A 14,724-nucleotide genomic window follows, 5' to 3' on the forward strand; every position below is an offset into this window, starting at 1 on the left:
CAAAGAAAAAATTAACAGGAAAAAATGGCTCAAATTAAACCAAAATATCCCACTCGTGTGTTTTGTGGGTTTCAGTTTGCTTTATAATCAAAACTGAACAAGAGAAGTGGGAGTCGAGAAACTTGAATTACAATTGTACATAAACTGATCACAATTACAGAATGAATTGAATAAAAAATGTGCTAGCTCTCCTCTCCTAAAAAATCATGTACTTATAATCGTTTTGTGGTTCAAAAACCATGTACTTACATCTGATATCAATTAAAGAATAAACTAGAGAATAAGAAACGTGTTCTCCAAGAAATCAGAAGGCTCGGCAATTCTTGGAGCTGGTCAGAAACTTGTTCTTCGTCAAAACCCGACCTCGTCCAGGCTTAGACGGCAAAGGCAAGTTCTTGATGTCGATAACTTGAATTTTCTTGCGCTTGTTTTGGAACTCTTGATAGCCTTGGTGAAGCTTTCGAACACTAGTCTCCAACTTCTCTTCATCATCCGAATCTTGCCGATGATGAAGATCATGATCAGTGGATTTTGTGAGCTCCTTAGGGTTTTGTTGGCTCTTCGAAAAATCAGAAGGCTCTGGGCACTTCCTCGAACTGATCAACGGCTTGTTCTCGCTCAAAACCCAGCCTCGCTGAGGCTTAGACGGCAAAGGCAAGTTCTTGACGTCAAGAAGTTGAATTTTCTTTCTCTTGTTTTGGAACTCTTGATAGCCTTGGTGAAGCTTTCGCTTGCTATTCTCCAATTTCTCTTCATCATCCCAGTGTTGCCGTTGATGGTGAGCATCAGATTTTGTTGGCCCCGTAGGGTTTTGTTGACAAGAAGATGGAGGTGGTGTGCATAGCACCAAGCGGAGGGTCTCCAACTTCTTCCCTTTGCCGTGGGATGGCGGTTTCTTGGGCTTCTCTTGAATTGCCATGTTGTGGTCATCAAGTTTGACGTTGTCGAACAAGAAGGGATCGAAAGTCGTGGTTTCACTTTCAAGGATGACGACAGCTTCAAGGTCGTCGAGAGGGCAAGCGAGTCCAGCAAAGTCGTCATCGTCAACGTCAACGTGAACGTCAACAGGAGGCTCTCGCTCGCGTCGTTGTTCCTTCAAATCCTTCATCTCGTCTGAAAGAGAAAGTAGCTAGTGAAGTGAAGGGTCTCGATCGTTTGAAAGAGAAAAGATTGTAGGGAATTTTGGAAACCCTAAATCACAGTAGCTAGTGTATACAAAAGGCTCAGGCTACATATGTATTTATAGTTTTCTGTTTCCTAATGTCATTGGGAAAACCAATATTTTATTCTGATTAATTATAATATACTTTTAAATTTTTATTAGACATGATGAATTAAACCAACCGAACAAATCCTTTCAGTTGCGAGGTCGCCACCGTCAAAAATCACCCAAACACAAATGCTGTTTGTGTTGTGCGCTTCAATTTGCTTTATAACAACAATTATTTTTCTTTTTGTTGGAGAAGTCTCTTGTATTACCCCAAACAAAATACAATTATTTTCCTATTATCAAGTTTTTTCTTTTTTGTCAAGCCAACCCAAAATACAATTAAAACCCTAATCAATGCTCGTCTAATTTCACTTGAGTGTTACTACTAAACCAAGTATTACTATTTCTAATAATTACATGTCCAATGAAAATTCATTTTCATATATATATATATATATATATATAGGAAAATATTATCTTACTAGAGAGTTCATAATAGAGAGAAATCATATATAAATATATCTATATAATCAGGAAAGGCTCTGGGCAAAAGCAAGCAAAGGAGGCCGCCTAGAGCCTCCAAACTTATAGAACTTCCAGTTTTTATATATACATTGCATGATACTATATATAAAATTAAAAAATTAAAAAATAAATTATACATAAAAATTATGTTAAGCCCAATTATTCAATCCAAAATTAAGAAGAGCCCACTTATTCGTTAAATTCATAGTCTAAGCCAATTAACTTAGTTGAATAAAATTAAGAAATTAAACACATTGAGCCCCATCTAACATGTTTAAACTCTGTAAAATAAACTTCTTAACGACAAACATTTTTTCGCTTTACCATTTCTCTCTCAATGTCAATGATACAATGAAGTCTGAAGTCCGAACTATTAAATATGTGCGCTGATTGAGGATTTATTTTAGTTTTGAATTTCATGCTCTCTTTTTTTTCTTTTTCTTTTTCTTTTTGTTGTTTTTTTTGGGAAATTAGTCTAGAATTTACTTTGTCATTATTGGACCTTATATTAGCTCCAGCAAAGCAAACAAGCAGAGATAAAACTGATATTGGAAACTAGTAAATTGCCGGAAAAGCTGTCACCAAAGGCAAAAGTATATTTGTATAAGCAACTTGGATACAAAGCTCATCAAACGTTTACAAAAGCGAGCTGTTTAAGGAGTGAGAACTTTCATTTGTCCCCTGAGCTTGTTCAGGATCCACATTCAAGATTGTATCCCCACTTAATCTTCTATGCAATTGATCGTCTTTTCTCAACCAAAAAAAGGGCGTGAAAAGAAATATAATTGAATCTTACATCATAAAAACCAAGTGGCTAAAACCATTGAATGTAACTTCTCAAAGATTTACAATGCTCAGCAGTTTTTTTAACGAATACGAGGTATACAAGTACTTGTCTACCAAACTAAAAACTAACTGGCAGGCAACTTCTAGTACATACATCCATGACAATTAAGGGGATTTTGGTATAAGCCTTAAAAGGATATCTAAGAATAATTAAAACCCTGCGATTACGCATCAACATCAGGACCAGGATATGCTGGTAGGCTCATAATCCGCTTGTCAACGACTGGGCCTCCCACCGTGAAGTGATATAAACTTTGGAAGTTTGATCCTTTCAACCCAAGCAGTTCATGCACTGCAACACAACAATACCATAAATTTTAATAGAACACACATGGCATATGCAAAGATGCCTTTAAAATCATTCTTGCTTCACTTTTATAACTTAACTAGCAACAAGCGCATATGTTGGAATGATCTACTCTATTGTATCACCTTTAAAATTGTTTTCAGCATCCTTAACAAGTTATAAGTATGTAAAGCACATAACCTAAGTAATTGAAAAAACTATTTTAGGCCATCTCTATGATAGCTATGACTTATAAAAAGATGAGTGATTCGGCTACATACATAATCAGATATAATTACAAATGTAGCTAACAGCCTGAGCCTTCAAGGGAAACTAAACTTGCTTTATTTGAACAGACTGCCAACCCATATATACGTGAGTGTGACTGGCCAACCTGTTCCCCATAGTGTTCAGGTTTCACATTGCATTATTTATTTTTAACAACTCTACCTTCAAAGTGTTGTGAAATGTATCCATTCTACATGCTTAGGATTGTTGAAATAATTGGGAGGTGCTCTTAATCAGGCAGAGGGCTGATGATTAGAGGAGTGAGTCAAGCTCGAGTGAATAGCAAAAAATTAGGTGACTTTGTCAGCATGTACTCATGAGAGTCAATTCTTGGAAATAATTGGGAGCATCTTATCTTGAAGATGGAGTATTATGGGGCCCAATGTGACTAGGACATAGTTTACCACATTTTAAGATCAAATCAGCAGTAACTTGTCTGAATTTTATAGAACTCAAAGATGCTTATGGTGATAATTCAATGCATACTCTTTATTCATAGACATTATGAGTCACAGACTGGGTGAATTGAATAAATTTCACCTATGTTCTCGTCCAATCTAATTTCTTGATTATTTCAATCTTTTTGGCTAAATGTGTCTTGACTTTTTGAAAGGATGTGTAATACAAAAAGCCTTATTCTGAAATAGACAAGGCATAGAGCTTACTGTGCAAAAGTATAGGCCTCGATTAAGTGGGCTTTGCCATATATAAATGCAGATATGGTCATTTATATTACAATATATTTTGGTTAACAGCCTTCTACTGAGGCCAGTCATGCTTCAGTATATTAGGACCCCATTTAGCTGATGACTCTGATTTAACAAGTGATGATACATAGTGATCTTTTAATTATGACCTTAGACATTGAATTCTATTCAACATTCTTAAAGACTTGTTTATAGCACAAACTACCACAATTAATGTGGACGAGTGCACTAACAGTTTTGAAATCCACACAATTCAGTCCATATGTCTAATGTACCATGTAATGTGATATTTCTATAGGATTCGGAATCATTACAAAAAGAAGGTGAGGGAAGAGATCGTACCAGGATCATCAAAATAGCAACCAATTCCTGTTGCAGAAATGCCAACTGCATGCGCTTCAAGGTACAACACCTGCCCGAGTACTCCAGTCTCCCAAAACAGTCGAGGATACATCCACATATTTTTATCATGCAATAAACGGTCAAAACAAGCCACCATACCAAGGCTGAAGCAGCCATGACTTGCAATTTCCTGCATGTAGATGTATTCTTTTAGGAGGAGTTGGGATATCATATACACACACCTAAAGTGCCTAACTGGTAATTCTGTTTTCAGTTAGAAACGAAATAATTCTTCAAAGTATAGGACCTAATTGGGGATTTGGGTAAAGGGGTTTTTCATTTGAGGTCAAGATATATTAGTAGCCAGAGGAACAACTCAGACTTTGAGAATTACATTCCGACATATTTGTATGACACTTATTTGTAACGTGTGACTTGCAGATTTTATTGCAAAAATAACACATTTTGGCATCATGTATGAAATAAGTTTGAAAATATTGTACAGTACCTTCAAATGCAGCAAAAGATAAATAAACATTCTTCCCTTAATATGCTAAAATAAAAGAATGAGCTTTTTTTATTCCTCTATCTGCAATATTCTATCAAAGTCTAAATGTTCACAATCATATGCATTGTTCAGCATCAACCTCACAATCGCTTTCATGCCATCCAGTTTTAAGCAATTCCACTTGTATATGAAAATTAATAAAATTACCAATTACATTTTGACATACCTGATGGCACGAGAGCCTTTCAGCAAGAGTACGACAGTCAGTTCTATCAAGTTCATACAGAGGAAGATTTTCTGGGCAACCCTCTGGCTTCATCCACTTAAAGCCTGACCTCATGGATTTCTTGAGCTTATCCAAATGGTCTTCATTCCTAACCAAGAAATATAAACCTTGTGGCAACCCTTCCACCCTATGAACAAACAAAGCAGCATGGACCTCAGCATCCCATGGAAGACCCCGAAATGGCAATGCCAACGGCTTCTTCTGCTTCCCTCCATTTCGAGAACCCGAAGGAAGACAATGCAAAAGAATCTGATAAAATGTGTTTCTATCCATTGCAGTAACTCCATCCATATCAACTGCACTCCTACGCTTCCTAACAACTTCCCTAGCTGTAAAACCCTTATATGAACCTTCACTACAAATCCCACTACTCTGAAATGGATCAACCAGAAACGTATTACCTAAACTTATCTCTTTTTTAACAGCCTCTGCTGTTCTATATATTATATCCCAACAAATGTGCTCTTTACTAAGCAAATTTGGCTTTCCCTTCCACTCCAATTTGGAAAACTCAGATATTGCCAAACTCAATTGCTTATAGTTCACATCAAATTCACCAGCCCCATTAGGAAAAACCACAAGAATACAATCCGGATGCTCAAATTCCATCTCGGGAAACCGCCCTTTAACAGGTCGAGAGGGAATTTGAAATTTTGGGAATCTTTCAAGCCCCATTAGCTTCTCCAAATCCTCGTAACCCAATCCATCAAGAAGCTTCACATCCCAACCAAGCCCTGCTGCGGCCATGGAAACCGCAGCAATAGCGTGACCCACATCGTGATTGCAATACCGAAATGCGCGCTCTCCATATTTCCAGGCCTCGCGCCAAAAAATCGATGACAACCCAATGAGAAACGAGTCCTTGGGTAAGAAATTGGTGAAAACCCAAGATGGGACTTCAGCTCTAAGCTCCAAAGCATGCTCTTTTGGAGCGTAATGCGCTACGAAACTCGAATCAGACAACGATTCTATTGGGGGTGAAATGATATAGGCCTCAGTAGGGTGTAAATTACCACTGCTGGGATTGACTCTAAGCGACCAGGTTGAAAACCCAGTAGTTTTCCAAGCTGAGAGAGCTAAAGAATCGTAGAAAAACTGAGAAATGGTGGATTTGGATATAGGTTTTGGAGGAGGGAGATTCAGGAACAGAGAAGAATACAGAGGGTCTTGAGTGGAAGAAGAGTTTGGGTTTTGATTCTCTGTAGGGAAGTGCAGGAGAGGTAAGAGAGGAGCAGAGACGTACCTGCGGAATGGGTTGGGCTGGTTGGCCCAGTCGAGGCCATGAGGGCCTCTGGCGTATTTGGTGAAATGATGCTTGGTCTGGTTGTGGTACTTGAGGACCTGCTGCAAAAGGAGCTCCTGGTCTTCTGGGTCTCGTGGGTGTTCTGGCTCTTTAGGGTTGGAAATTGAAGAAGGTGAAGGGGATGATGGAGAAGAGGAGAAGGACATGGTGGGGATTAAAAATTTGTTCTTCTTGTTGGTGGTGGTGATGATGAGGTTTGGGAATAAAGAGGTGGATGGAAGAATGTAGAAGAGTGGAGAGTTAAGAGGGAAAGAGAGCCTTGTTGAAGGAAGTGGTGGCATCTTACAGTTTTGATTTCTTCTCTTTTTTCTATAGAAAAATGGTCCTAATTCTTCTTCTAGGACCCTCCCTCCTCTTACTTTGGAAAGTGGATGGCCATCATTTTCTTGCTTTTTGTTGTTTTGTCTATTTCTTTTTCTGTTTTGGCTTATTTTCAAAAAAAAAAAAAACCAAACAAACACACAGAGACACCTGGTCTCATATTCTCATACCTTCTTATTTTTTATTTAATTTTTTTCCTTTTTCTTTGGGTACAATATTTATTTTTTCTTTGAGGACTTTTTAAGATTTTTAATCCATCTTGATGAGAAATTATTGAGTGGTATCATTACGTATCTAATAAATTTCTGACATATAATCAATTATTAATTAGCATTATTTATAAATTTAATTACAGTTAACATGGTGATACGCACTAACATGTCAATCATATTACAATAACATTGTATAATTTCGTCCCCATGCAACGGAGACAAGCTGAGAAGAAGATAGAAATATTTTTGGGTCAATTATATTGCAAGTTGTTGTTATATTGATATCCGTAGTTTTTGGTATATCAAATTATACAAATCTTTTAAAATAATTATGTGTTATTCTTATTTCACTTACATGTGTGACATGTTCTTGTATTTACACACTTCTTCTTCTACTGAAAACAGTATATGTTTAATACTTTTTACTAATTTTTCATAAACTAAAATTGTGCGAGTCTTGTATATTGCAAATATTTCTAGACTAAAAAAAAGGAAATAAATCCACACGATCTATAAATCTATACATCCTCGATAAAAAAGAGATTTTAAAAAATTTATATGAAATTTTGAAAAACTGAAAAAATTAAAAATTAAAAATTAAAAAAAAAAAAGGGGAAGCTTCTAATCCTTAAACTGAGTTGAAAGGGTACCCAAAGATTATATACAAACAGGGAAAACTCCTTTTATTTTGGTCAAGTAAATCTACACCATAAGTATCAAGTGAAAACACGGCCTAGCGATTGATGTGTATGGCATCAAAAATTCATACTTGTGTATGACCTTGGACTCAATAACCTATTTTGTCTTCAAATTCATGTTGTTGACAGAAAAACGATTCATGATCATCCCTAAATTGAAGATAAAACACAAGTATGAATGAATATATCGAGGCCAAAGTCGGTTTGCAGAAAAATTGTCAGTGCAGGCACTTGCCTCCACTTCTATACCTATGAAGGTTTCAAGTTGCGATGAAATCTTGTGTTGAAATGGGGCTAAGTTGTTTGATAAAATGACTCAAAGAAGGCTGCGGGACAAAGGGGCAAAGGAATTGACTTATGCTTCAGTTGGGCTTGACCAGTTGGTTTTTTAAGATAGAATGATGTTATTTTGGGCCTGTTTACTAAAAAAAATATTAAGAAAAGACTCCAACTATTTTTTAATGGGAAAAATTCTTCATGATAAACAATTGCTCTGTTCATGTTTTTCTTCTTGTTCTTTCCGCTCACTATTCCCATTCTCTCTTTATGCCTTGCAATAGACAAGAGAAATTAGGTACAAAGTGTAAATTTTGTGTTTCATACTATTTGTGTATGGATATGTTTATATTTATCTTCATTATCATTCACTTGATATTAGTGTTTTCTTGCTCCGAATATGGAAAATTTATGATTCCATGCCTCCACAACACCACCCCCATGAGACACAAATCCACATAGATGTTGGCATGCTCTTCAAGACATAGATGTTCATCCTTGTCTTGTTTTGTGAAGTAAACTTTCTAGCAAGAATTGCACATAAGCTGCCAATCATAACCTCTTTTTTTCATCTGCTCTCACCACGAGACACAAATTCATTATTTTTATAAAATTCCTTATCACAAAGATAGTAGTGATATAGTTTACGGTATGTGTGCTTTAATTCCACGTTTTCTTCATTAAATTAAGGCATACATACATTGAACTATACTAATACAATCTTTGTAGCAGGAATTTGAAAAAAATAAAAGAATTTGTGTTTCATAGTGAGAGTAAACAAAAAGAAGAGTATAAAGGATAGCTTATGTGTAATTCCTAATATATAAAAAATTTAAACAAAACAAGAATAACATCCACGTCATGGCGAGCGTGGATCTTGTCATTGGATTAAGGGCTGATCTGGCCTACATAGAAAGGGTAGGCTGGCCCTTTCGCATTGGTAGTGGGCTTAAAGAAGCAGAGAACCTGATGGGCCAAAGTTAGAACTTGGCCCACAATATATAAAAGGCTCAGTGCTGTTTTGTTGAAGTGCGTGATGCACCGGTACCGCGCATTTTAACAGAATGTTCGGTACACGTCAGAAAAATACGCCTCGAAGTGCGTGGGGTCAGTTTCTACTTTTTTGGGATTTGTTTGTTTGTCTGTCGAAGGGATTGATTGGCATGTGTGTGACTCGGCAAATCACCATGTTTTTTTATTCACGTTGTCACTGATCAATCTCAATCATCATTCTATCTTTCTCTCTCCTTATATTTTTCATCCATTATTGTTTCTGATTTTCAGACCGTTCAAAATAGACATTGATAGAATTTATACGACATGATAAAAGTTGATATTTTATCTTTAACAGTTGAATTGCTCTTATCTTCATCTCAACCCTTAGATCGAATTCTCTTATCTTCATCTCACCTTTTTAATTCTCAAATCAGATATCATTCATTTCCTATAAATATCAAACCTATCTCTATCTTCACGAGACACATTACTGTTTTCCCACTGTTTGTATTTCAGGTCATTGGCAGCTGAAATCACTGGTGGTGTTGTTTCCGTTTCTTTTTCTCTTCCTGTTGATTTTCTCTCTGCTTTGATCATTTTCAAGTTTTTCTCAGTAAACCCACTCACTTCTTCTCAGCCTCTCTATCTCTCGGTCTCTGCTACTTGTTATCACCTTCAATTCTCGCTCGAGGTACAGAGACCACTCTGATTTCTCAGCCACAAAACGATTATAAGTACATGGTTTTTGCGACTTAGAGAAATCAAATGTTTTCTTCTTCTCTAGTTTCAGCAATGTCAATAATTGGGCGCAGAGGAATTCATTTCTTGCATAAACTCAATGCTGAAAATGTTCCCGGTGCTTTGATAGAGAACGGTCAAAGCCGACTTATAGATGCTTCTCTCACTCTCATTCGTGAGAGCGCAAAGCTCAGGGTACCTATTTTCCTTGTTCGGTTGTGTTTAATTTTCGATTTATGTGGATTTTTGGACATGGAATTGGTTTTGGTGAAATGGGTTCTTTTTTTTTTCTGTGTAGGGAGAGCTTGTGCGTGCTTTAGGAGGCGCTGTAGCATCCACTTCTCTTTTGGGTGTTCCTCTTGGACATAACTCGTCGTTTCTTCAAGGGCCTGCTTTTGCTCCTCCTCGGATTAGAGAGGCAATCTGGTGTGGTAGTACCAACTCAACAACTGAAGAAGGTATGTAATCATCTAAAAACTATTAAATCTTTCTTTGGTTCTCAACAAACATTCAATTTTTTTTTATTTGATCAAGATAAGTCGGTTTTTTATTATTATTTAAAATTATCCCACAACCCAACAAGTGTTGTCACTTGAAATATAACATTGGTGGTAATTCAGTTCCTCATCTTCTCAATCGTTTTATTAGCAGTTTATGTTATTAGTGAAACCTCTTAGAATTATCATCTATACATGTGTGTGCTCAGGTTGTTTAATGGGCACCTTTTATATTCATGAAAGATTTGCAATTTAGTGAATTGCTTGTTGTTGATGACTTCTTCTTTCATTTTTTCAAAATTTCATGTCATGGTGCATGAATTGAAGTCACTGAAACATGATGCTGGCAATGCAGGGAAAGAACTAAGAGACCCAAGGGTGCTAACTGATGTTGGTGATATTCCTGTCCAAGAAATTCGAGATTGTGGAGTCGAAGATGACAGACTGATGAATGTCGTAAGTGAGTCTGTCAAGCTAGTGATGGAACAGGTAGGTTGAAATTTCTAGAAGCTTCCAATTTAAAACTAATACAATGATTTATTTTGGGGGGAAAACATGCCATTTTAGAAGATTTCAGTGGAAAAACTAATTCTGTTGTTCTGTTTCCAAAACTGTCCTTGTTCTGTTGGTAGAATAACTTGGGGCACTGTTAAATGACTTGGTACAATTAAAGTCATGCCCAGTTCACTGAAAACTGGAGGAAGTTCTCCTTTTTAATCACTTATCTGCTGCAGGCTTATGATTATATCTCACCGGTTATGCACTTCTCTGTTTTGGTAGAGATAAAATGCTTAGCTGGCTTGATAACTCTGAGACCAGCTTTTGCCATTTGATTATGTTATTTTCTAAAAGTTGAATTTTTTTACCTCAATTCACCAATTGTTGATAGATCCATATTGTTTTTCCTTGTTTATATATTGTTACTGGGACTTGATGTGTTTCAAAAGCTTTAGTTTATTATGCTGAAATGAGTTTGAGCAGCAATTAGTTGAACTACAATATGTTCTATTCATTTGCACATGACATGTAGTCATATTCCTTTCATAACCTTGAAATTTTTATCAGTATGACACAATTGCTTGTAATATTCTTATACTTTGAAACTCAGCATTTTTAGAAGTATACTTTGAAGCTGAGCTGGTACAATTCCTATTTTAAATTCTTAGATGTCGAGAAACCAGCCTGCAGTATGTACTATGATGCCATTTTCAGTCTTCAGATCCTATATTTCGTTTTCAATTAAAGACTTTGCTAGTTTAGTACAAACTGTGAAGACCTTTTCAGAAAATTTGATTATGACTGCACTAGGAATGGGAATCCTCTGCACTGATTAACAGTATCTATAACTACACTTCTTCAGAAATATAAAATTCTTCTCAACAAGATTCTAAATTTGAACTGTTCCTGAAATAATCATTAGTTCATTGGAATACTCTTGGGTCAGTGTTGTTTTTTACCGAGAATTGTCATTTTTGTAAAATGTTAAATTCAGCATCTGCATTTGGCCAATTTCTCAAAATACTTATATCATATGGTTACTTTTCAAAAGACAGGAAAGTACTTCATTCGTTGAATTGCCAAAGTTGTCAAACTAAAACCTCACAATTACCTTTCTTTACTGATGTTTTCAACTTCTATGAAAGGGGAAACCATTTAGGAGTTACCACTTTGTTGGAGATCCTCCTGCCAATTTGTGGGAATAATGTTTTACTAAGTGTCTAAGTTGTATAGAGGGTGTGAAAAATGGTGGAAAGGACCCTTAGTCATTGCATTTGTGGCAAAGGATTCCTCATAGTACCTCTGTTACCTTCATATTTGAGCCTTTACCTGCAATCCCAACTTTTTGTGTGCATGAATTTTTGAAACAGGGCAAAACATTCCATATTGAAATTCATATGGGCACACTTCATATCATTTTGAAATCCAAACTCAGAGTGGCATACTGTACTGTGATGCATTACTTTGAAAATGTCAAAGAAAATGAAAAGTTAGTTGCCATCAGTGGGCAGCTCAAATGTTCTGATGTCTTCAGTTATTTGAATCTTCCATAAACCTAGCAGATATTTGGTTGAACTTCATTCTGGAAAATTATCTGGGATATGTTCTTGTTTGTGCAATTTGTTTCCTGGAAAGCTTCACAGATACTGAGAGTAAATGTTGTCCTTAGTTGGTTGAGACTTTTCATTCCAATGAATATATGTATACACCGGCTACCTTTTGGTTCTTTTTGGAAGCACCTAATCATTGTGGCCATGCCCTTTCAGGATCCACTGCGCCCATTAGTGTTAGGTGGTGACCACTCAATTTCTTATCCTGTTGTAAGAGCTGTCTCTGAGAAGCTTGGGGGACCTGTGGATATTCTTCATCTGGATGCCCATCCTGATATCTATGACGCCTTTGAAGGTAATGTATATTCACATGCGTCTTCTTTTGCTCGAATTATGGAAGGTGGTTATGCTCGTCGTCTTTTGCAGGTAAATTCTTGTTTGTAAATACACCGTATGTATATTTCTCATGGCTTGCTTTCCCACTTAATTAGGAAAAAAGTATTAGTCAAATAACAAATTGATGAAAAGGGATGATTCACAAGCTTGTATATCTTTTTAGTTTCACATAACCTGGCTATCTATATGTATCATTGTTGATTTTCTGTAAAGCATATCATAGGATTTTGCCATCACTTGTGGGAAATTTTGTAAATATTCTCAGCTGATATTCGCACTTTTATCCCTGCATTCAAAGATTATAATCTTTGGTGCACAAGGAAGAGTGGCTCATGGACAATATTCAAATGAACGTAGCCCCTTCTTAATGGATAACAATTCTATATACCATAGAAGATTTTATAAGCATTTGGTATTTCTAATCTTGGCATCATGTATGTAAAACCTTATGCAAAATGCAAATAATGGATTAATCACCCTATGTGACTTTCAAATGTACTTATTGCATCTCTGATTAAGTATAAACTTCCACTTGAGCTTTGCCGTTAGCAAAAGTAGCATTTTTAATGTTGTCCTCTGCCTAAAATATAGATGAAATCTTAGTTAATACGAATGTGCTGTCACTTACTGTAACAAGTTTCATTCGACATGTCTTTGTCATACTATGACCTATGCTACTAGTTTTTCTTCTCCTTTATATCTGTTCATCATTAAACCTAATGTAGTTCTCGTATGCTCTGGCGCTCTAATTAAGTTGAATGTCCTGTTTTAGTTGTTGTCCAGCATTTCAGTCAACCTGATGAAGTTGGTTGCTGAACTTTCAGGTTGGTATTAGATCAATCAACATAGAAGGGCGTGAACAAGGAAAACGATTTGGTGTTGAGCAATATGAAATGCGAACCTTTTCAAGAGACCGTCATTTTTTGGAAAACCTGGTCTCTCTCTCTCCCTCTCTTCTTCTCTCTGTCTCCCTCTGTCCCTGCCCCATGTGTATCTTTCTTTTTATATGTCTGCATGTACTTCTGAGAGTATTGAGAATAACGGTTAAGCAAATTTTCTTTGGCAGAAATTGGGGGAAGGTGTGAAGGGCGTGTACATCTCGATAGATGTAGATTGCCTTGATCCTGCATTTGCTCCTGGAGTGTCACACATTGAGCCAGGGGGTCTCTCCTTCCGTGATGTTCTCAACATACTCCACAACCTTCAAGGCGACATTGTTGCTGCAGATGTCGTTGAATTCAATCCCCAGCGTGACACTGTTGATGGGATGACTGCAATGGTAGCTGCTAAGCTGGTGAGAGAGTTGGCTGCAAAGATATCAAAATGATAAAATTATCACGTGCCTTCCTTTGGTATACCTGGAGACTAGACCTTCCAGCATAACACAGATTTTTGCAGTTTCATTATCTGAAAGTGTTAAACATAGCTGCAGTATGTAACTGAGAATTCATTTCCAGCATGATATTTCAGTGGGGACATCGTTGTGCTTAATATGTATTAATTTGTTTAATGAGAATAACTTGCAGAACTTGCTTTATTTTCAGTAGTACTAATTGTAAATTAATTTAAATTACAGTTTATCTAAACAAACTTTATCAAATCTTAAATTCTAGTATAATAAGACATATTTACTTACATATGTGAACCAAAAAATTCTTCAAGATCGAAAAAGTAAATTCTATACATCAACCACCGCCCCCCCCCCCCCTCCCCCAAAAAAAAAAAACAGAGCATGAAATTCAAAACTAAAAGAAAGAATAATGCTACTCTTACCACATTTGCATATCATATGCTACTCTTACCACATTAATTAAAATTAATTAATATTTTTTTTTCTTTTATAATTTATTTAAGTATTTGTTTTTCAAATTGTCATAATCAAAATACACTTCATTGATTTAATTGATGTGCCATATAATATGAACATGTCACACATCATGTGATATAGAATTGTGAGATAAAAATGTGATAAGTGTAATTTCTTAATTTTATTCAACTTGGTTAATTACTATGAATTTAATGAAAAAGTGGGCCTAACATAATTTTTATGTATAATTTTGCTTTTGCTTGCTTGTGCTCAGAGCCTACTCGGATTTTTTTTTTAAATTTTTATTTTTATTGTGAACTCTTTATTAAGATAATATTTTCATAGGACATGTTATTATTAGAAATGGTAATACTTGGTTTAGTAGTAACACTCAAGTGAAATTAGACGAGCATTGATTAAAAAATTTCATTTGG

The 14,724-nt window shown here is 36.0% G+C and overlaps 2 protein-coding genes across 3 annotated transcripts; one reads left to right on the top strand and one right to left on the bottom strand.

Annotated features, from left to right (window-relative positions):
• Window positions 2,506-7,048, bottom strand: LOC18787711. Its single transcript, XM_007220834.2, has 3 exons — window positions 4,939-7,048; window positions 4,205-4,394; window positions 2,506-2,873 (listed from the first exon to the last, which is right to left on the bottom strand). The coding sequence occupies exons 1-3, from the start codon at window positions 6,580-6,582 to the stop codon at window positions 2,746-2,748; spliced, it is 1,962 nt and encodes a 653-aa protein (XP_007220896.2). The 5' UTR covers window positions 6,583-7,048; the 3' UTR covers window positions 2,506-2,745.
• Window positions 9,198-14,083, top strand: LOC18787435 (arginase 1, mitochondrial). Of its 2 annotated transcripts, XM_020556356.1 has the most exons (7): window positions 9,198-9,495; window positions 9,589-9,737; window positions 9,841-10,000; window positions 10,395-10,528; window positions 12,304-12,513; window positions 13,308-13,418; window positions 13,550-14,029. In XM_020556356.1, exons 2-7 carry the CDS (start codon window positions 9,597-9,599, stop codon window positions 13,808-13,810), a joined length of 1,017 nt encoding a protein of 338 aa, XP_020411945.1. In that variant the 5' UTR covers window positions 9,198-9,495; window positions 9,589-9,596; the 3' UTR covers window positions 13,811-14,029. The 2 variants fall into 2 exon arrangements, with proteins under 2 accessions (XP_020411945.1, XP_007218271.2); XM_007218209.2 differs by having other exon boundaries at window positions 9,198-9,737; window positions 13,550-14,083.

This window comes from Prunus persica, chromosome G2, assembly GCF_000346465.2.
Source record: "Prunus persica cultivar Lovell chromosome G2, Prunus_persica_NCBIv2, whole genome shotgun sequence".
In the NCBI taxonomy this organism is placed as follows: Eukaryota; Viridiplantae; Streptophyta; class Magnoliopsida; order Rosales; family Rosaceae; genus Prunus; species Prunus persica.